This window comes from Monopterus albus, unplaced genomic scaffold (assembly GCF_001952655.1).
Source record: "Monopterus albus unplaced genomic scaffold, M_albus_1.0 scaffold180.1, whole genome shotgun sequence".
Lineage (NCBI taxonomy): Eukaryota > Metazoa > Chordata > Actinopteri > Synbranchiformes > Synbranchidae > Monopterus > Monopterus albus.
In genome coordinates, this window is record NW_018128060.1 from 558,064 (window position 1) to 580,352 (window position 22,289).

General features: G+C 40.1%; 1 protein-coding gene across 7 annotated transcripts in view; it reads right to left on the bottom strand.

Moving 5' to 3' along the window:
• Positions 1-22,289, bottom strand: part of robo1 (roundabout, axon guidance receptor, homolog 1 (Drosophila)) — a 306,681-nt gene that overhangs the window by 155,712 nt on the left and 128,680 nt on the right. The window contains exon 1 of one of the 7 annotated variants that reach the window (XM_020616833.1): positions 8,782-8,941. The exons of the other annotated variants lie outside the window; for them this stretch is intronic. Coding sequence (XP_020472489.1) covers positions 8,782-8,908 — 127 coding nt within the window. The 5' untranslated portion in view covers positions 8,909-8,941. Of the gene's footprint in view, positions 1-8,781; positions 8,942-22,289 lie in introns of those variants that run through there. 7 annotated transcript variants of the gene reach the window in all.

A 22,289-nucleotide genomic window follows, 5' to 3' on the forward strand; every position in this document is an offset into this window, starting at 1 on the left:
ACACACTCACATTCACTCCTAGGGACAATTTAGAGTCGCCAGTCAACCTAAGCTGCATGTGTTTGGACTGTGGGAGGAAGCCGGAGTTAGAGAGAGAGAGAGAGAGAGAGAGAGAGAGAGAGAGAGAGAGAGAGAGAGAGAGAGAGAGAGAGAGAGACAATGTCTAGAGGGTTTTAGAAAAGGATAAGGATAATAGGGATAATCACCTTTATTGGCCAAGTATGTTACACACAAGGAATTTGTTTCCGATACAGAACCGAGACAGCCCTCCGCGGCTCTAACCATCAGGGGCAACGGGGAGGGGGGGTTCAGTTTCTTGCCCAAGGACACTTCAACATGTGGACTGCAAGCACTGAGATTCGAACCTTCAACCTTCCGGTTGAGAGATGACTGCTCTACCCACTGCTCTACCCACCGCACCACTGTCACCTCTTGCCATGCTATGCCTTGCCTTGCCAACACCTTCAAAAGTAAGCACTACTAAACTTACGTGGCTCCATAACCTCACATGTGTAAAACGACATCACTCTATGCAGTTCTTCCAACTGTGAGCTCATTAAACCAAAGCCTATTTACCAATATGCCCAGGGTGCTCAGATGATAACATAACCATATGTTATAAAACAATCCTTAATATTTAGTTACATATTTGTCCTAAATTATCTATCATTGTTCTATGCATATGCATCATTCTTATAAGCATCAATGCAATATAAATTAGTCTGCATCTGTGAAGACTTGAAGTATGAGAGTGCAGAATGAGTCATGTGCAGCTAAATGGATAGATACCAGCTGTGATATCTTATCCTTTAACTCACATGGAAATGAAAGTGATGTTAAGAATGGCCTCATGTGGATGTATATAAGGTATTGTTTGTTATCTTTGTTAACCCTAAACATCACTGTCCCCTCTGGCACACCTACCTGTATACTGCTAACCTTTGTTTTGTTTTGTTTTTATTTTATTATACTTTATTAATCCCTGTGGTGAAATTTCTTACTGATGGCAATGCTGTCAGTCACTGGTCACCAGGGTCAGCTAGGGGTTCTTGCCCAAGGATACTTCGACATGTGGACTGGGAGGACTGGAAATCAAACCACCAACTTTCTGACTGGGAGATGACCACTCTATCCCCTGAGCCACAGCTGCCCCTACTAGAATCTTCTGATTCATACTCCAGCTTATTGAATTGTGCCACCGGCCCATCTTATTTATTTACTGTGTCAAACTGACATCTTGATAAACTTTAGGTGGAAACACCCATTTCCTTTGATGTTTACTCTGAAATCAGTAACTTTTGAAATATAGAAGTAATTGCTGCTATTTCCTGAAGAAATAATATAACATTAATAATTTCCAAGAACTGTCAAATAAAACCTCCAAAAGGCTTCACAGACGTGATGACTTTTGCTAGTTACAAAGCAGTGGTGTCACATGACACATTGGGGCTGCCAACGCACCCAAGGGCCAGGGGCTGTGAGAGGCAGGTTGCAAATCCAGAAAAGGCAAGAAATGCAAGAAAAGACAGTGCAACTTTCCAGTATTATATAAAAGGGCACAATTAAGTAAACAATATAACCATGTGGTAACATGGGTCAAAATTCAAAGAAGGAGAAATGCAGTGGACAAATGATCAAATGTATGTATAATCACTAGTCTTTGTTTTTTTACCACGACCTTTTCAAAATCAAGATACATTGAGACTGTTCAGTACAGTATAGTAACACTGACCTTGTCTCTTTCCTCCAATTAGCAAGTTAATTAGAGGGGTTCATTTTTATGGTGTGAGGCTCCACTGCTAGTCTTATTTAGTGCTGCCCTCTCACTTACTTTCAAGTTGTGGGTAATTCCTTTTTGTTCCCCTTTTCACACCACGCTCATAAAAGTCAGCAATATATTGCTATGTTGGCATTACAGTGATGATATTACAGCAAGACTGTACCATCTCACTTGCCAGTTATTTTCAGCAACTATAAAAATATTAAAGCAGAGGCAAAACCAAGACTTTCACAATGGCCTGTTGGGGATAAAATGCTCTGAACTGTAACTTTCTCTACTTACATGTGACACTGGCACATATGATGACAATGAGCCCAGTTTAGGGGTGCAACCTATTCTCAAGCTTGAATTTTATCCCCTTATTAATGTAAGTTGATGTCGACTCTGAACCCAGAGAATATCTCCTCTGTTTCTGATATGAAAACACATGGTTTAAATATCTCTGTGCAAATGCAAACACAAGAATACAGTTAACCAGTGTTTTCTGAGATGTGCGTTTTCTTCATGACTGTGCTGATGCCCGTAGACAAGGGTGGGAATTCTTGTGAGGAAACGATGTGTGTGAATGCTGTGTCAGCAATGGAGAGATGCTGATGCACAGACCTTCTCAGTTCCCACCATGGACAGCCAAGACACTGACACAGCTGGACTGTGCTTACACTGACGTGGCTCTACAGCCACTATGGCAGACATGCATCCAGTAGAACTGGAATAGCTATTAAGCAATTTCCAGAAACATTCTGTGGGAGAAAGTAGGTTTTGTTTAGTCAGTTTTGCTTTAAAAGGCTGTCTAAGCCCAAAAACTGAAGAAAATGGTATTTAAAAGGAAACGATAAAACGTTTTAAGTAAAATGAAAGTTATTAAAGTATTTGCTCATAGTTAGATGAAGTCTTCCATGTATATAATTAATGTTTATAGTCCTAGTGTAACAGTCTTGAAGCAGAAATTTCCCTGCTCCTATTTGCCCAGCAGAAGGAATGGCCATTTCTGATGTGTTGCTTATAAACCTCAGTTTGCACAACTCTCAACCATGATGCCTCTGGTCAATAGCATGACCAGATTGTGTCTGAGCCAGGCTAACAACAGAGTGCCATGAGCACGGAGATGTTCTGCTCTCTGGAGGTGTGAGGCCTCCACCTATAATTACCACTTCATCACTGAAGTAAAGAAAAACGCCATTCCCAGCAGGTTTTTGTCTGGGGTGATAAAACAGCTCATCCTGTGTTTGCTGTGTCTCTGATGCTGCCATACAGACTGTCTGCCCTCTATGTAGGCATGTACTGTATGTGGCAGTGCACTATAGTACACACTGTATGTCAGGAAACCAAGCCAGGAATAAAATTATTATAATTTGCTTGTCCACACAGAATATCCATTTGAAAAATTTAATTAAGATTTTAAGCATAAGCAAGCACACTATTAATGCCCATAACTACAAAGTGGCCTCATGCATATTCGTGCAACCAAGACAAAAACATCTGCACCTCATTATTTCTCAGGTTATCACAGTTGATTTATCTGACATATGATGCTTGACAATTCATAAATCAAAAATGTTTGTTTTGTTTGGACAAATGTGCACAAACTGTGCAGATGAATGAGTAACCACTTTAGAGTCATTTGGGTGGTAATGGCTTGCTGAGACCTATGCTTAAAATGTAATGATTAATTTTATCCACACAGACAAATTCAAATGGTCTTATTAATATCCTGATTATTTGGGGTGCCAACTTCAAAGAGGTAAAACTGGCTCTCTTGTCAGTACAATTCTATTTGAATCTTCAAATGAGTTTAAAAGACTGACTCATTAAAAAAGAAAGGATTATGGTGACCACCGTAAAGCAGAATCGGGATACAAACTAGTCACTCGTGGACATGGGCACAACAACACTGCTCCAGGGCAAATTCTAGCAGAAACACAGGTGATCCTTACATTAAGTTGTAAAAAAAAGCATAACCATTTTACAATTTGGTCCAGACCAATTTCAGAATCATTATGTAAATTAACAGTTAATGAAAAACATCCATTTCACCCACCATGCCACACTGAGTAGCAGATAATCTAGTCAAATGTATAGGTAAAATGGCCATTTAATTTCATCTCAATTATCCATAGTTTTTAATTGTTTAGAAAAGTGCTTTCATGCTGTTATGCAAATGCAATTGCAAATGTGATACAGTTTCTCAGCATGAAAACTGACTGAAATGCCCAGTGGCTGAATGCTCTCAAAGTAACAGGTGTCAAGACTAGAACAGAATACAAATGAGAAGTAAAAGCAAAACCATTTCTATGTCTCAAAACCACATGTGGAAACCAGGGCATTTATATGTACAGTCACTTGCCTGTAAAACCACTGAAGGTGAAAGTGGTGCAAAAAAGGAGGACAAAAAAATCACGGAATGGTCACATTTCATTTTTAACCTCCGCTGATTTTTCATTTCTTGCAGCTTAAAACTTTCAATTCTTCTCATACTTCACAACATACAAGGCTGCTTTTCTCTTTGTGAATGCAACAAAAACCAGAGCACTGCATCTCTTAGCACACTAGCCATAAAAACTGAATGCAGTGACTTGATGTACAGGACTGTAAAGTCAGCAAAAGGTAACTGCAGACATGCTTAGATATGCACTATTAGACACTGTCTGCAAAACAAATATTCTTATAACTTGTTGTTTTTTTAATGCCTTACATGTTATGCACTGTGGTGGGATGAATGCTGAGACATTACTTTTTTAATGCCTTACATGTGGTGGGATGAATGCTGAGACATTACTGACCCTGAAGCTCACTCTCATTACATCCCCACCTCAGAATATCTGAGGCCTGGTGCTCATTAAGAGCTCTAATAGGGAGCTAGAGCTATTCATAGAAGAATAAATAACTTTTATGACTAAGTGATGGACATGGAGGATCATGCATTCATTACACACAGTGAGGCATGTGCAATAATTGTTCTGCTGGTTTGGGCTGTGTTTCTGATGACAGTGTGTCTGTGGTTAAGACTGTCTGGACTCCGTTTGACGTCTGACCTAAACCACAGGATTCAGTCCACACCTCATCAGCACTCATTCATTCCCTCCAACTCCATCAGGTTTTTATGTCTCTGTTGCCATCTAATGGATGTATGATTTCATATCCAAGCACATGCAATGGCCATAGAAAATAATTCAAACTAGCTACTGTAAATAGACTTATCCAAACCAAAGTCTAATGTATGCAGAGCAAAGTTTCAACCCACTTTCTATTACACACTGCTACTTAATTTATCATGACAGTCTTCTAGATTTATTCTGTATTTCAAATGTAACACAAGACTGTGGCAATACATCAGTCTACATCTATCTGCTGTATATTTTTATTAGCTTTTCTTGAGTAATAAACCAGAGAGCAATCCAAATTCTAAAGCATATCCATAAAAATGTCTCTTGTACTTCGACTGACTTAACTCAGTCGTATTTCTATGGCTTCTGTTTGCATCCATAGCAGAGTAAATCAGCCATGAATCCTATAATCTGCCTCATCCATTAAAAGGATGAGGCCCTTTCAGAGGGGAGAATCAAAGCCTCAGCAAACAGCATGAGGCAGGTGATCTGGACTTGCAAGTACAAGTTGAGCCAAAACTCATCTTTATGCATGAATCCTGTAAATATACTGAATTAATTATGGATGATGATGTCATTTTAAACTAGGGTCACCATATAAACATGCAGCAACATAACTAACCCTCTCCTAAAGGGTCTTCAGATGTGTCCTGCAAATTGTTTTAAAAACTGGGAAAATGATTGCACAGAGGGACATGTCTAAGCTGAGAGGACTTGAGGAGACAACTAGTGACCCAATATTTTATTTATCACGGATGTACACTCACATACAGTGTGTGACTAGTGAATATGTGTGTGTGTGTGTATGTGACATGTTGAGACAGAGAAATAACAATTTTGTGTCTATTTGAACTGCATAAGAGCACATCTTGACATGTCAGAGTGAGACGTTCTGCCTTGCACAGTCTCAGAGTTTCAGTCTAGGGCAGCAAATAGTAGCTGGTGACACTGTCACTTATATCAGCAGGCTGCCCTCACATATCATATTTCTATGTTCTTTTTGGGCTGCCAAATGAAACTTTTGTGCAGACTGCACACACCACATCCACAGTGATGACAGCCTGCTTCTCCCTAAAACACAACTCGAACTTCTTCACATCTGCCACACTTTCATATGTTGGTGTGTATGAAAGAGGAGGACAACATTTGATAACACACACTAACCGCTTCTTGGATGATCCGTTTTCCATTAAGAGTCGTGCTTCAAAGCATTCCTCGGTTTGAGACCTCAGTCTGAAACCAAGTGAGACTCCAACTGACTGTTTCCCTCCAAACTCTGAGATCTCTGAAGACCCATTTCACACATAAATAGCTAAATTTCATGTACTTGGAGGTTTTGTGCATGTTAATATCACCACGGTTTGGTGTGTGAATGCTTTGAAGTTTTTATGATGGCAGTAGTCATTTATGTTAGGATAACTTTTATTACCACTATGCTTGATCATTATTTAATAGAGAAAATCATTATGGGCTTTGGGGGAAAAAATCTCAAAGGTGTAGCATGTATAGTATACAAGATATGTCAATGCTTTAGTATAGCAACATCTGTTAATGGAGGTGTAACTGGTTTGCACCAACACAAGGCTCAACCCTCCTGAATCACCCGATCTTTAATCCAAAACTACAACTGACTGTGACACCTTCTGCCCACTTTCTTTTACACACATACGTTTTCACTTGATATTGTTCTCCACATCAGCCCACATAGCGATGTCTTCTCCTGAACTTTATTGAACTGATTTGGAGTGCTTGCCAAAAGTAGCAGCTGCCTTTATTAATTACACCTGGCTGAAGACTTCACCACCTAGTTCTTTGAATGTGCACTGTCACAGTCCAAAGTGGTTTAATCACTGATCACTCCCCTGATTTTTAATATTAGTGTCTTCACCTGTAGAGCCAATATAAATATGAACATTAAATCTTTCAATGTTGGAGACCCTGAGGTGGCCAAGAACTACAAGAACAACCCTGCATCTGGAATATATTTAATATATTTCTAACCCAAACTGGCTACATATGTGGCGTTGCTTAGAAACCAGGTGACAGAACAGTTTCATTCATTCATCAGATAAAGCATTTTTTATATATACTGGATAAGATGACGAGATAAAAAAATGCTAACATGAAATTGCACAAGACGATTAAGGTGATTCTGGGCTGGGATGTCATTTAAATATGAATAATAAGCTGATCTATTCTTACTGTAACACAAATTATAGCAACTTGAAATAACAAAGCTAAAAACATGTAATATCTAAAGTTGCACTATAATTGTTATAAAACTGCTCTCAATGTGAGACATGTTCATGGATTTAGATTTATAATGCAAAGCTGCACTGCACGTGTCTTTCCAGTGGATGATAACAAAGTGAAACTTGTAACTGCATATTAATGAGTATGAGTCTCTGTTCTAGGTTCACAGTGAGGCGTTGGCTGAAGTAGAGAATGGCACAGACTTAGAGCTCCTATAACTTCTGCTATAAAAATGCATGTGTTGTCAATAAAAATGCCTGACAAGGAGGATGTATATAAGCTTTTATGATAAGTATTATGTGTCTGGTGCAAGCGAGCAGAGGTTGGGGTCAAGAGTATAGGACTGAAAAAGCTTCGGCTGTCTGATAGTCTACATTTTATCAGCAGCTACAAATCAATGTTTTACAGTGTATTCTAAAGACTGCACGAAGAATATTTTGCAGAAGTGGTGCAAGTTTTTGTAAACACAAACAAGAGGGAAGGACCTATAGAAATTCAGATCTCATCAATTAAAGATACTGTAGAAGTCATGATTTTCTTTTAGACATTAAAATTACTCCCAGTTCACTACCTACAAAACTCACTGAAACTTTGAACTTAACGTTATTAACAGTGAGCTGAGAAGAAACTGTGGGATTTGAGACCACTATTTATTTACAGAATTAGCAATTGTTTCCTCAAATAACTAAATATTACACCACACTCAAGACTTCCAGTGTCATTGCCATCTAAACCTGTAAAAGGTATTGCTTTTCAAGCAACCTTGTCTCCTTGGGAAGGCGGGTGCCCTGCTCTGGGCTGACTTGGTGCCACTTCCACTCCATTCCAGTCATTTAATCTTGGAACAGTATCAAGATAGCGATCTCCCTTTAACCTCCACAGAGGGGACGGATACAAAGGGACACACTCCCCACTTCATCACTCAGCGTCAAGCAACAGTGGCATGCCAAACAATCCCATTAGGCAGCAGCCAAAAGCCCAGGGGCAGCAGCAGCAGCGTCCTGATCCAACCGCAGCTCTCTGCTCATTTAAACATCCTCTTTCCTCCCAGCATCCATGCACTCATGTGTCAGCATATATAATGAACTCACTCAGGGCTACACTCAGCTTTTACTCTTAGGAAATAGGCAACCCCATCATGTTGAGTAGCTTTTTACAACTCAACACTGATCAATTAATGACTACGAATGAGACCCTGAGAGATAATCATGCAGAAATATTACAGAGTGATGCTAAGAGAAGGAAGAACACAGGGAGCTGGATAATAAAATACGAACTGCTATTCACAGCAAATCCAGCAGCAGAGGCAATTTCACAGTCACGTACATATTGATACCTCTTAAAGCTGGCAACGCATGCCAAGGTCACCGGCCTCATATAGACTTTTTTCATTCTCATATTCAGGTGCATGCTGCAGAGAAACGATCTGATACTTAAAGTGCAACCAGAGTAATCAAAGTGACTCAGAATGTTTAGAGCTTAGTGCATCTTAGGAGTCCAGGGAATGAAACACAGTAGTGTCATAAAGTACAAGGAAGAAAAGATGTTTGACCCTTTTGGTATTTTCACAAGCAGAAAAAAAGAGGGAGAGGAAGAGAAAGAAAGAAAAGTAGAAGTGTAGTAGGGGGAGTAGGAGTTACTCACTGCTTCTGTCACCCTTCCACCTCCAGCTTCCTTTGTACTTCCCCGAGCTGTCCCCTTGTACACAGACACCACTCAGCACCTTCAACAGTACCACCAGCAACAGCAGGGCGATCCGCCCATTGGCCATGCCTGCCGCTGAAGCTTGCACTACAGCCGAGAGTCGAGAGCCATGGGGAGTGTTGTCTCACACTCAGTCATATCTCACACAGCTGTATGGAGAGATCCAAAACAATAACTGGTTCCCTTCAGCCTCCCGTGGAGCATTAACCCTGGGTCACAACACTGAAGCCCCAGAAGGGTTATTCACTCACCGCAGACACCCCTTGTCCTCCTGGAGGACTGGAATGATCCTTCTAAAGGCAACAGATTTGCAGACTGACTGTAATTCCAGCATTGGTAGACAGGCAAGGTAAGCCTGGATTTCTGAAGAGTCACTCTGAAATATTGATCTTGTCTTTTTTTTTCTCTCTGTGCACTCTTCCTCTTGTTCAGTGCTTCTTTGAGTTAGGGAGGTATTTATTGCAGTCCTGGTCAAAACCTCAAACTGAGCAGAGATAGCACACGAAGAAGCAATTTGTTTCCCCTCTTGCAGAGCAGAAGTTGTTCAGGTCACAGTATGGATCACTAGCACTGATGGTGACACATCACTGATCCAGCAGCAGCAGCAGCAGCAGCCCTGTTTGTCACCCAGACCAGGTAGTGACTGAATGACTGAGACGTCCAGGAGTGTGTGTAAATGCATGTCTGTCCTCCCCCTCTCTCTCTCTTCATCCACACACCACTAGTCTCAGATCATGAGGAAGTGTTGATATGAAAATAAAGAATAAATCACAGAGATAGTTCACTACAGTGCAGCCTTGACTTTGTCAACAGAGCATCTGAGAGAGAGAGGGAGAGGGAAAGAAGGAAAGAGAGAGAGTACATCTATCAAGCAACCAAAGGAGGGAGGGAGGGAGATATGGAGGAGAGAGACAGAATGAATCAAGTGGGGGGGGGGTGTGAATAGCAATTTCTCAAGTGCAATGGCTCATGTGCTTTTGCATGCCTCTGATGCTCATTCATCAATGCATTTTCATCATGGATACTTCACAGGCTGGCTGAGGTCAGTATTTGCAACCTGTGCTTGAATATGTGTGTGTACTACTGAAGCAGTAGTCTTACTCTCACGGCTCTCTATATTTAAAACAAACAAATGGTTGCTTGCCCAACCAACCCGCCCAACATGCACCTGTATAGACAAGTATGCAAACCAGTTTGACTGTTTATGTGTGTGATACTAAGTAAGTAAGTAACAGTTAAAAATTAATACCTGCAACAATTTAGAAAGGATTTCTCAATGGTACCAGCTTTACAAAACAGTCAGGCAATTATACTGTGAAACTGAAATAGTTCTGAACAATTATGCATCACAAAAACAAAACCTGAGTAAGACTGAAAGCCATTTGTCAGGAAAGCTTTCAAAAAAAATAAATCCTACATCTTGTTCAAAAAGGCATATCCTGCACTTGGAAAAAAAAAAAAGTACAAATGCATGCTCAATATTGTGCTTCAAATGTTTCAGTGTAAAAATATATGCAGTATGTGCACGTATACACTTGCACACAAGCATACACTCAGGCTATTCTTGTTAAAAAAAAAAAAAAAAAAAAAGTCAGTTTTTGCTTGTGACTGACGCCACTCGTTTCCGCCGGCTGCCCGGGATGTCAGGAGGCAGGTGAGAGCAGGTTGCCGTGGGAAACTACAGGCATCAGCAGCACTTCCCCCACCATCCTCCGCTCATGTCTCTCCCTTATGCCCTTCATTACTGCTGTGTAAAGTGCAATTATCAGGTATGTACTGCTTCTAAGCAGACACAATGTTATCCCAATAAATGAGAATTTACATTCCAAGTTCAATGTGAGGATGCCTTGAATCCTTTATGTCAAAAGTTATTATAAAATACAGTATGTGACTCTCCCTCAGTTTGTACTGTTCCTGGATTCTGTGTAATTGTTTGCTGGTCGTAGTTTGTTTGTGTGGACAGTGCCCTACAAGAGTGGCCCTATCTGTCAGTCATGTAATCCTGATGTCGTGGTCCACAAGGACCATGCTCCTGAAGATGTAATTAATTGCATTACATTAGCCACTGATGGAAGTCTGATTATACCAGCTCTCTAATGATTAGACCTCTGAAATAATTACCACTGCAGTGAGGACAGGCCACCTCAACCTCTCAGGATGCCAATCTAACAACCCCACTACCTGTGAAATGTCAGGCTAATGCCAGCTGCCTAGAAACGTGGGCGATGCAATGCAAATTCAATGCAGGCATAGTAAATGGTGTGGCAAGTTATAACAGAGGTAACATTTACAAACTGTCCACAGGTAGCCTAATGTGTATGTTTTTAAGGTTAATATGCAGTCTGAGATGGAGATTAGGCTGTTTACAGAGAGGAATAGGTGGATACCATGCCTGGAAAACACATACATAACTTTCTTTGTCAAGTTACAGAGAATGGATACATTTATAAAAGATCATTATTACCATTATTATAGTCTTAGCACAGTTATTATAGACTTAAGTCATGTGTGTTTTGGTTTGTGCAAGCATCAACATGAGACACTGATGCCACTGACAAACCTACTGTATTAATTTATCAGCTCCTTACAGTACTGCACAGTTGCTAGTGCATTTTCCATTTCTTATTGCCTTACAATTCAAATTGCTCCTACCCAGTCATTTATCAGCAAATGCTGTTGCTAGCATGCTACAGTATGTCTCTGCATTGTTTATTTACATAGTTTGTCTAGATTCTCACACTATATGTGATTGTAATGCACATAAAAGATATTATGTTGCAAATTTGGTGTGACATGGCTGCTGTATTCTGTATGTATACAGTGAACATCATAATGTACCTTTAGCTGCCATCACTGAAAAATAAAGATATCAAAATATATCACACTGTATAACAAATTACCTCAAGCTACTCAGATAATCAGACATGGTGACAAGTGGTTGCATTTTTGCCAATTAACATTAAAATCAATTTATTGGGTCACAGCTGGTTACCGTGAAAGTACTGCCAAGCTACATGTAGTCTTCAAATTTCTGCCTCATCCTGTCGTTTTCTACATGCTCCAAGTTGTTTGTGTCAACAATGAGCAGCACGGTTGTCTTTCAGTTTGCATGATGACAACAACAAATAACTCATACAGTGTTAGCTGCCCTGCACCTAGCCTCAACCATGCTGTGCCTTGATGGGATGGAAGCGAAATGCCACACTGCCGCCACCATTTCCTGTTCACCTCAGTGACGGTTACTGGTGTAAGGTTTGATGCACATTTAACCTTTGAGAACCACATTAAAAGCATCTTTCTAAAGAACATCAAATGAGTCCATTCAAATTTCAACCCGAGATGCAGATGCTTAACACACCTCAGTGTTAAGTGCAGCTACAGACCTGCAGCACCCAGAACTGCTCAGCCCTGCAATCCTCAAACATAAATGACTTCCCCCAGGACCAAGCATGAATGTTTATGCTTAGCAAAATATAAAAGTTCTAAATATAAATATCATTTCCTGCACTGTAAACAGAGCAACAGAAAGCTGCATGCTCTTTCTGGCTGGAAATTGGTGCCTAATTGGCTTCAGGAGCTGGAGGGAGAAACATACTCATGTAGCTTCTACAGTACATGCTGAAAAATATTTTCTCTGTGACCTTGTGCATAAAAATGATTTAGCAGTTGATGTACTGTAGGCCCTGTCGAATGTAACAAACCCCAGTCAAGGTAGTGGCAGACTTTTTTTTGTCTTTTGTCAGTTTTTCTGTAAACTTTAATAATATCACTCTTCTGACTTAAATATTTAATTTCTGACAAGCAGAATGTTTACACAAATATGTAATGTAATTGAAGATTACTGCATAGCTCTGTTTCCAGAGAATACATGTGTTACAGCTCAGCCATATATGTAGCATTGAAAATAGATCCCCTTTTATATTTTGTTCCTCTTATGGTATTTATGAAGCTCATGTTTGCAGACCTTATCATATCCTCTGACATATTCTGGTATTTTCCTGTTTAAAATGTCATTGAAAATCTCAGAACAGAACCTGGTCTTTTGTTAGCATCTTACTTTTATCAAACATTGGACTGAGAGAAGAGAGAGAAGAGAAAGGCTGTCTGGCTGTAGAAGTATTCTTTACTTAAATAAAAGTATCAATACCACAGTGTAAAAATATATTATTACAAGTAAAAGTCCTACATTCAAAAAGTTACTTAAGTAAAAGTACAAAAGTGTTGGCAAAATATTCTTGAAGTACCACAAGTAAAAGTACAGATCCATCGTTATGTACATCACTTTGCAGAACTCATCTTAACTGCCCCATATTCAGTTTTGATCATCGGCTAGTTGGAATTAAAGAACTCCACTGCTGGGAATCAACAAACTCTTACATTTATACTGTATTTTGTTTTATTAATCTGATTCTGAAAAGTAACTAAATGTATCAAAATGAAGTCAAAGTAAGAAGTAGCAGAAAATGGAACTCCTCAAAGTGTAAACACATTAAGACTGTACTCAGTTAACTTCACCTTCTGTCTATGACCATGATATCAGTCCTCTCATGTAACTTTCATCAGGAAATGGGCTGCACTTTCCGCCCTTGTCATAAACCTCAAAATATCTGCTGAGTGCTTTACCAGGACTGGTATTGAAATGACTGTATACTGTGGTAGCTGGTAATCTGTTACTTTAAAATTTCAAATTGCAAATTAATGAAATTAAGCACAGCACATTTGAATCTGTTCTTATTTTAGTGGCATAATTATAGTGTTTTGTAAGAAGCTTAAATTAGCCATCAGCTCTCTGGTTGTACATTTTTTTTACCATCATACCAGAGCTCCTAGAGTTTCATATTTCATTACTGTCTCAACCTCAAGAAATCAAGATCCATCTACTTTTATAGAGATGGGCTGTCAACTTGAGGTAAAAATTACTGCACAACACACGGCACGGTGACATCTAATCTACAGGTTGTAAATAAATTTCAGCACAGATCGATGTTGGTACCTTAATGTGTGCATGCTCTTTAGGGGGTGTGCAGTTATATTGTGCTGTACTTGGAAACACATTAGTACATGTGATGTAGGGCCCCTGCTGTTTTTACAAGAGTTATGTTCAGCATATATGAAGCATGATAAACGAGACCACACCCAACTTTCTCTACACTGCCAGATTACAGTGGCCCACTCAATCAACACTGCTGTCCCACCCACACCTCCGGTCCTCTATCTGTCTTCTGTGATACACACACACAGCCACCTCCTCCAACACCACTCTCAAATCAATGAGAAGTCACAGGAGGAACCTGGCTCAAGGTTAATGTGTGCAGTGAAAGCAGGTGTGATCTCTTACAAAGATATGGGCAGAAAGAAGCAGCTTGCACACATTCACTAAAGCTACACATTTTCAGTCTAAATCAGGAAGTGGGTTTAACCTGAGGTGTGTCTTTTGTGCATGTTCACTCACATTTTGCCCATGGTTCCCAAGAAATAATATTGGAAATCAGACGAGGTTCGCCCTCTCTATACAGTGAGGAAGATCGTCTGTGATTGTCGAAGTCAATGAAACAGTTTGCAAATCAAAACGCATTCTGAAACTTATTGACTAGTACAAGTACTCTTTAGTACCAATTTATAAAATATTGATCTTTCAACTCTAATATTCAAGAGTAAGGTAGCATGACTATATACAGCTGACTGATGTTTATATTAGAACATTTTCTAATGAATTACTGTACTAATAAAAGCATCTGTTCTGTTATAGAGACAAACAGGCCGAATGCCATCTGCTTCTCCACCCTCCCTGCTTAACCTCCACCCTTAGTCCTGGTCTCATTCCCTGTAATGGCTGTCATCAGCGGTCTCACCTTGCACTGAGATTCCAGCCTGCAGCACTATCTTCCAGAATGCACAACACACAGTAATTTACAGCTGCTGTTGCTGCAGGGCCATCTGGACCATAACTGCTCCTGAACACTCAGCATTAGGCTCAGCATTTTTCCCTCCTTCTCTGTCTCTCAGGACATGTTTGCTGTACCTGTATGTGAATTTGCATGAAAGCATGTTCCTCCTACATTTTCATGCAAACTTGACTTTTAGATCTTCTATCCTCACTCATTTCACTGTCTTCAGACACATGTAACCTGCGCTGTATCCAGAAACACCGACTTATAAATGGATTAAGATGCAGAATAAAAAATGTGTTTTGATTATTTTTATATGACTATAACAAAAGAAACTAAGAATGGTATTTAAACAGAGGGATTTTTGAAGTTTCCTTTGTCATTTTCCCCATTTTCTCCTCTGTATTGTAACAACATGCATGAAAAAGAAATGAAGTGACTGTATGTCATCAGAACATATTATGCAGCTTGCTGAATGCCTTGGATAGTACAATTAAATCTGTCTCTGGCCATTTCCTGTAAAGATACTCACACAGCTTCCACCACAGTCACAGCGGGGGTAAGATTTCTCTCATCCTCTTTCAGTAATTAGCTTTTGCTTATAGCTACCAAGAGCTCTTAAATTACATTTGTTATATGCCTGAAAAAGTCCACACGGTGAAGTGTAGAGGTCCCTTAAGTGATGTTGCACTAAAGACACTTGCACCTTCAGCTGTGTAGTCTTTTAGCATCCACACAAAATCCATGGGCACACACCATCTGAACCCAGACACACTGGCTCTTGCTTTCCCCAAGAACACAGGTGATAATCACACAACCCTCAATGCTGCATTCATGATTATGAGAATGTCATAACTGTGGATCTGCATCTTTTAATGGCCAGTGCCTCTGATTCAATGTGTCTCTGAAGAGCCTTCTGCTGCAGTTGGTGTTCACTGGATTGTGCGATGAGAACCAGGTGAAACATCTGTTTTCATATAAAAGGTGTTAGAGCATTAAACGCAGAACCATTCAAGCTTCAAAGGAGCTGCCAAATATACAGCAGATGTTAAGTAGGGTGCTGCTGGGGTCAGCTTTTGTAATATGACTGTTGTCCAGCAGGAGGCAGTGTTGGATTCAGTCACCGTTAAGGTGAGCTACAGCAACTCAACCACTGATTCCGCCCCAGGGAGGCCAGCGACAGATCAGGGTGAAGGTGTTGAAGTGACACCTTTTAGATTCAATCTGTAAATCAGCCGCTCTCTAGCTACAAGCTCACTGACACCATGGATTGATTAGAATAAATTATTCACAAATCACATACATACCAGAAACTGTCAAGGACAAGCACTTATTGGAGTGAGGTAGAAGAAAGAAGCATGTGAGACACACAGTCACACTGAATGGTGTCACTGACAGAGCAGCGCTGAAGGCAACCTGAGAACAATCACACTGCAGACTGCAAATGTTCTACACAAAAATACTGACATTAAAAATGTATGGTTAATTTCTCTAGTCCACATAGCGTAGGTTAAAAGAAGTCTGAAACATGTCAGCTCAAGAAATGGAATAAAACATTCCTCTACATACAGGTACAGGTATATAGACAAAGTAGATGTTAGGGGACCAGGAGATGTGCTATCACTTTTATCATTACAATTATTTCTTTCTGGACTTAAATTTACTTCTCAAATTTGAAGAGGAGAAGATGATGAAGAGAAGAGGATGACCTAATGTGCATTCCTTCTTGCTTGTGTGTCTTTTCTATAAAATTTAGTGTTACACAGAGGAACACTTCAAACTAAACTGCTTTTGTGCTACAGCTAAGATATTATATATGCTAGAAGAACTCTCTAAAGAGCTGCAAAGGTTACACAAAAGATTTACACCATAAATATGTTCAAAAATTGCCTCACACACATCTGCTGTTCTGTGAGGCAGAATATAACGGGCAAGATAAATGAAATACACCATGTGGCCAGAAGGGGGCACTCTAAACCAAGGTGAACTTTCACTAAGAATCTGAGTCACTGAGTGCATTCATTCATTTTGTGAGAATATTTCTTATCTCATTCAGTACATTTTATGAACCTAAGTCCAACCACATTAAACATTTTAGTTTATTAGAGAGGGCAGAAAGACCTGGTAACCCTCTATTTTAAAATGGATGATAAAAAAAAGAAGAAAAAAGGAGCTGAAACAAAAGCACATATTCATGTCTTTGTCATGTACTGTATTGTACTACTATTGATGCAGGATACGGGAGGTAGTCGATTTGCATTGTTAAGGTGATATTCTTTTCAGGTCCAAAAGATGGCAGTAGAGGTTCATACTTTTGGGGCCACATCATCCTCACCGCTCTGGCTGCTAATGCAAAGCTTTCCTTGCGCACATCCTCCTCATGTTGTTTCACTGGGACTAATTACAGTGTCCTTCATCAGAAACAAAATGTTAATGATTGATCCAGTTTACTCCCAAATTGGTAGCAAAATGGCTGTGCTGGGTAAGTGTTCTCTAATTGGTCAAAATAAACACATACACATACCTTAAATATATGCTGACATAATCATCATATTAAACACAAGTATCTCTCCTACTCCTCCTCGCTCTTCAGACCCCCCCATACCCCCACTCACAAGTCCGCTGTATTTTCCCACTCTTTCACAGTTTCCTCTATCTCTGTGAATTGACAGACCAATAAGCCTTTAATCCCTTTAATACAAACTTCCAACAGGATCACTTTTTAATTGCATATAATCAACAGTGAATGCGTAACCAGATCTCCTCTCAGGGTAGGTTTAGTTTGGCTACAGACAATGGATTAGTTGAAAAGCCCAGAAGTTATTTTAAGGTGGAAAAGGGTTTTAAAAAAAAGAGCAGAGCAGGGAGCAGCACAAGATATCACAATAATTCCTGTGCAGCAATGAGTTGGCCAACACATGAAGAGAATAATCATATGGAGATGATGGTGGTGGCTCTGTGATTAATGGACCCATTTTCTTTGCACAGCTTGGATAGTGGGCCAACTTGGCCCCATCAGGAAAAGCCTAAAGCCACCAGCTTCCTCTGTATGTCATTCATCAGGCACATATGAGCAACAAAATTGGTTTATTCTAGGCATTCAGACTCCATAAAAACACATTCCTGGATCCTTTTTATGCCTTGTTTTGATATGATCTATGTATCTGAATACTTGTGTCAGAGGGTATCATCTCTACTATTCGATGTGAGATGGGGGAGAAGAGACGTGGCTGAGCTTGTATCTCATAATTGGTTCTACCTGCTGTGCAGAATTGGAAGCAGGAACAAGCTTATGTTTTTTTGTCTTATTTGACGGACTGCGGGGAGCAACAGTGGCAAACATTGGCCACACAGCCACAGAGGCAAGCCAGTCCCCGTTTTAGAGCAGTATGCAAATCCACTGTTAAATTTCATTTTTCTAATCCCTTTAATCAGAAACAGGGGAATAACGCCAGCTGGTAGAAACCCATGTTAAGATGTAATTAAGCATCTGATTGAATTTCAGCGCATACCAGAGTGTGTGTGCCAAGGCAAGAGCAGGAGTAGGGGGAGGGGGTAGAAGATAGAAGAGGGGGAGGGATGGGCACTTGTACACCAGATTGAGTGTTGGGGTTGGTGGAGAGACGCATTGCCCGGCGACGGGGGACCCGGAGCTTGAGGCGAGCTTGGCATTTTCCAACACGCTCCACTGCATGAGTGAACAGCGATCAGAGTCACATTTTTATACATTACTAGGAAGGCTCCCATGTCAGTCATCTCCCTGCTGGCCTTGGAATGGCTTTCCTGTGCTTGAATTTCAAAAGAACATCCCAGAAAATAGACACAAAAGCCATCACTACAAGTGACCTCTATGAGCAAATATGTGGGGGGGAAAGCAGTGAAGGGGTTCCTGTTCCTATGGTACAATGTTTGCTTGTTAAGTGAATTCTGACGCAGCCTTTTCCCCCCCCTTTCATCTCATTCCACATGGGTTTGCTATGCACCACACACCACACTAGTCTTTTGGGATCGATGCTGATAAATCTATTGCATGCACACATTCTGCAGCCCACCTGGGAACAGGACAAACATGCAACCGAACCCAAGGGTGTTTGACCAAGGTGCATGTATAAGAAAAAACGCGCACACACAAACACACACACACAATGGTCTGTAATGAAATTCATTCACTCAAAATGTATTCACACTCGGGCAGAGACAATATAAAGCCTGGTCTGGGGAGAGGGGGAGCTGTCACACCAGTTTAGTCAGGACTGGATATAGAAAAGACCCATGCCCGAGGCCTTTCATCACCAAACATTGCATGCTACCTGTGGGACTTTGAAGCAAAGCATGTGATGGGACAAAAGGGAGAGCAGGCCCTGGGAGGTAAGAACGGTATACACAGACAGGTGACTGAAATCAGCAGGTCATCCGGAGTGTGCCATCCTGTTCGTTTCCAGTCATCCTTCACCCTCGTTCTGTGTACAGCTGTCAAGGCCCAAGGCCCACTTGCTGAACAAGCTGTCTGGTGACAAACAGGACTAAAGGAGACCCAGACTATATCATTCTGAACTCAACTGCCCCAAATACAATGCAACTCCCAACTGGTCAGAAACATGATGGACATTTTTTTTCATCATTGACTGGTACCTAGCTATTACTACAAACAACTTCCTTTGTTGTGGTAATAATGTGTAAGAAGGATGGTGTAATCAAGTATCAAATGCCAAGAAGAAATACTAATTCTTTTCTCTGTCATTTTACTGACAGATTTAATGCCCCATTTTCACAACCATTTAGTAAATGTGTGCACAACTATATAAATAGTTCTTTGTCCACAAACCATAGAGAAAAGTCGACTTGTTATGTGTTTGTTTACAATTCACTGTTGGAGATCCATAACCTTTTTTTCAGGGTGACAAAAGGACAGAGGTAAGCAGTAGTTCAGAGAAAGGTGATGTAAGATCAAATGTGAAAGCAGTATTGATTTTCCTCAATTGTGTTTGCTCCGTTTGCCACTATTAAATATGGATTCTGCACAAGTGCCATCTTGACTTTGTCTTGAAATTGACACTCTCTCTATAAAGGACTATAGCTTTTTCAATAAAGCCCTGTGTCAAGAGAGAGCTCAGCCTGACACAGCCAGATTCTCCACATTTGATTTGCTTCAGAGGCAGCACATCGATGTCACGGTGACACTCGGGTTAAACCATGTCAAGAAGACAACCAAGAATGACCAGAGACAGGAAGTGGGAAATGTTGTTCTAAAAAAGGGCAATGGCTGCACTAACACCTCTACCGAAATTATTCATTCACACACCCTTGTGTTCACATGTGTACACATGTGTTGATGAGTGACAAAACGCTATAAAAGTAATGGGCCTAGTGTCGCACGTGCTTCCCCTCCAAAGACATGCTTCAAAAATAAACACACAAGACCCAGTAAGTGGAGGTGATTAATCATTGTTAAACTGTGCTGTGGCGCTGCCCCACTCCCCCAGTGACAGCCAACCTTTGTCTCGGTTTCCCACCCACTCTTTAGTTATTGTAGCTCAACCACTGGCCTTCAGCATTATGAAGAAAAATCTGTCTAATTGCTGAGAAATTAGAGCAGGAACAGTAGGATTATTAAAGAGTAAATTGTCCAGCTATATGTTCAAAGCATTGCTTTTAATTTAACAATATATATTATTAACAATCTTTGTCAGAACACTGTATCCCTTTTCCATTAGGCAAAACACATAAACCAGTGGAGTAACCATTAAAGCACATTAATTTTATAACTATATCCTGAATTAAAGCATCTTTGACTAAGTTCCTCTGAAGGAAGACCATCTCTGGGAATTGTGGCAGTGACCACACAACAACCACTCTCTGCAGCAAGCATAAGGGCCACACATCCCATTCACTGCTGTTCCTGCCTTTGTCTGGCAGTGAATAAATCCAAACTGATGTCCATCTAATGTACTACTTAAACCCACTGCCTGTGACAAATTGCACATTACCCTGGACACCATGTCCTTGTGAAGCTGTACCTGCATTATAGCATCTATTACTATAGATACATTTGTTTGATTGATTCACTGAAGACTTTTTCTGACCATTAACACCAATTTCAAATAGGCGCAGCTCAGCAGAGCACTGTTTAACAAAGAGATTAAGTTTGTGGCAAGTTGACAAACCTGCAAACTGTTTTATCATGTAAAAAGGCACAATCCAAACTCCAATGACAAGGCGGTATTGCCAACAAAATAAGTAATTAGTAAGCACAGGACCAAAATAGCTAAAAGTCCATTTTGAGAGATTTTGGTCTGGGCTTTGTTCATGTTTTAGGGCCTAGTTCTAATTAAGGAAAAATGTTTATTCAAATAATACAACAATCCATCAACCAAAGTCCAAAATCTTGTGGAAAGCCTTCCGAGACAACACTGAATAGCAGCAAAGGGGGGCAACTCTATGGTTTTGTTTTAAGGTTATGATAATATTATAAAAAAAAATTTTTTCTATAGCACAGCACAATTTTAATTTCTATTGCACAACATTGCACAAAGCACCTAACGTAAGTTATAGAGTGAAAAGTAAAAGAAAAAGTACAATGAAAAAATAAATGAAATTGTATAATATAATCCAGCACAGCAAAGGCAAAAACTGAATTTCATCTAGCTACAGTTTAAAACGTGTCTGCATACTTTGGACCATATAATGTGTTGACCTACAGTAACTTATTTGAACATATTTTGATAGATGATGGACACTTTTTGCTTGTATTTGAACTATTTTATTTATTTATCCATTATCTTGTTTAATTTGAGAAACACAAAATGCATATTCAAATCTTCAGTTATACATCACACATGTAATTGATGAGATGAAATAACTAGCTTTTAATGTCTACTGTAATTGTAGCCTCTTTGTAAAAGCACTGTGTTAGAAAGAGGCACATTAAAGACCACACACGATATATTGACCTTGAGATTAGTCACATATACAGACTCAAAAGTGTAGCCACACTGAAATATGCAGCTACACATGGGCCCTGTATGCCCATACAGGTATGTTATCTAAACAAAGCTGGTCTCATTATTCTGTGTCCCCTGACGTTTCAGCGCAGCGGAGAGCTCCCATATTAATCTCAAACTATGCATCTCCTGTTCTCTGCACAATCCTGCCCCTAATGACAGTTTTATCATAACTTATTATTGCTGCCCCAACCCAGAGCTGAAATTATGTAAATGCTTCATGTTTGGTGCAGAAAACATCTTTATGTTTTGCTCAACGGTCGCTCAAGCGGGAATCTAATTCTGCTCACCGACAGCCTAAATGAATCGGCTTGTTACAGTTTGAATAATGGTCTGAGCAGCGAGAGACGGGGTCGGTTAGCTGAAGGTTGAGAAGGAGAGACCCACTTAGTTAGGTGCCGCCTTATCAGATTGTACCCCCGCCTCATTCATTACCTTCTATCACTTCCCTCATTTGCAATAAGCAATATCATTACAGGATGATTTGCCTCAAACGTTGGGTTGAAGTAACATCTTCAGGCAGGAATAACTGCTCCAAGATTTGTAATTTGGCCTGCAA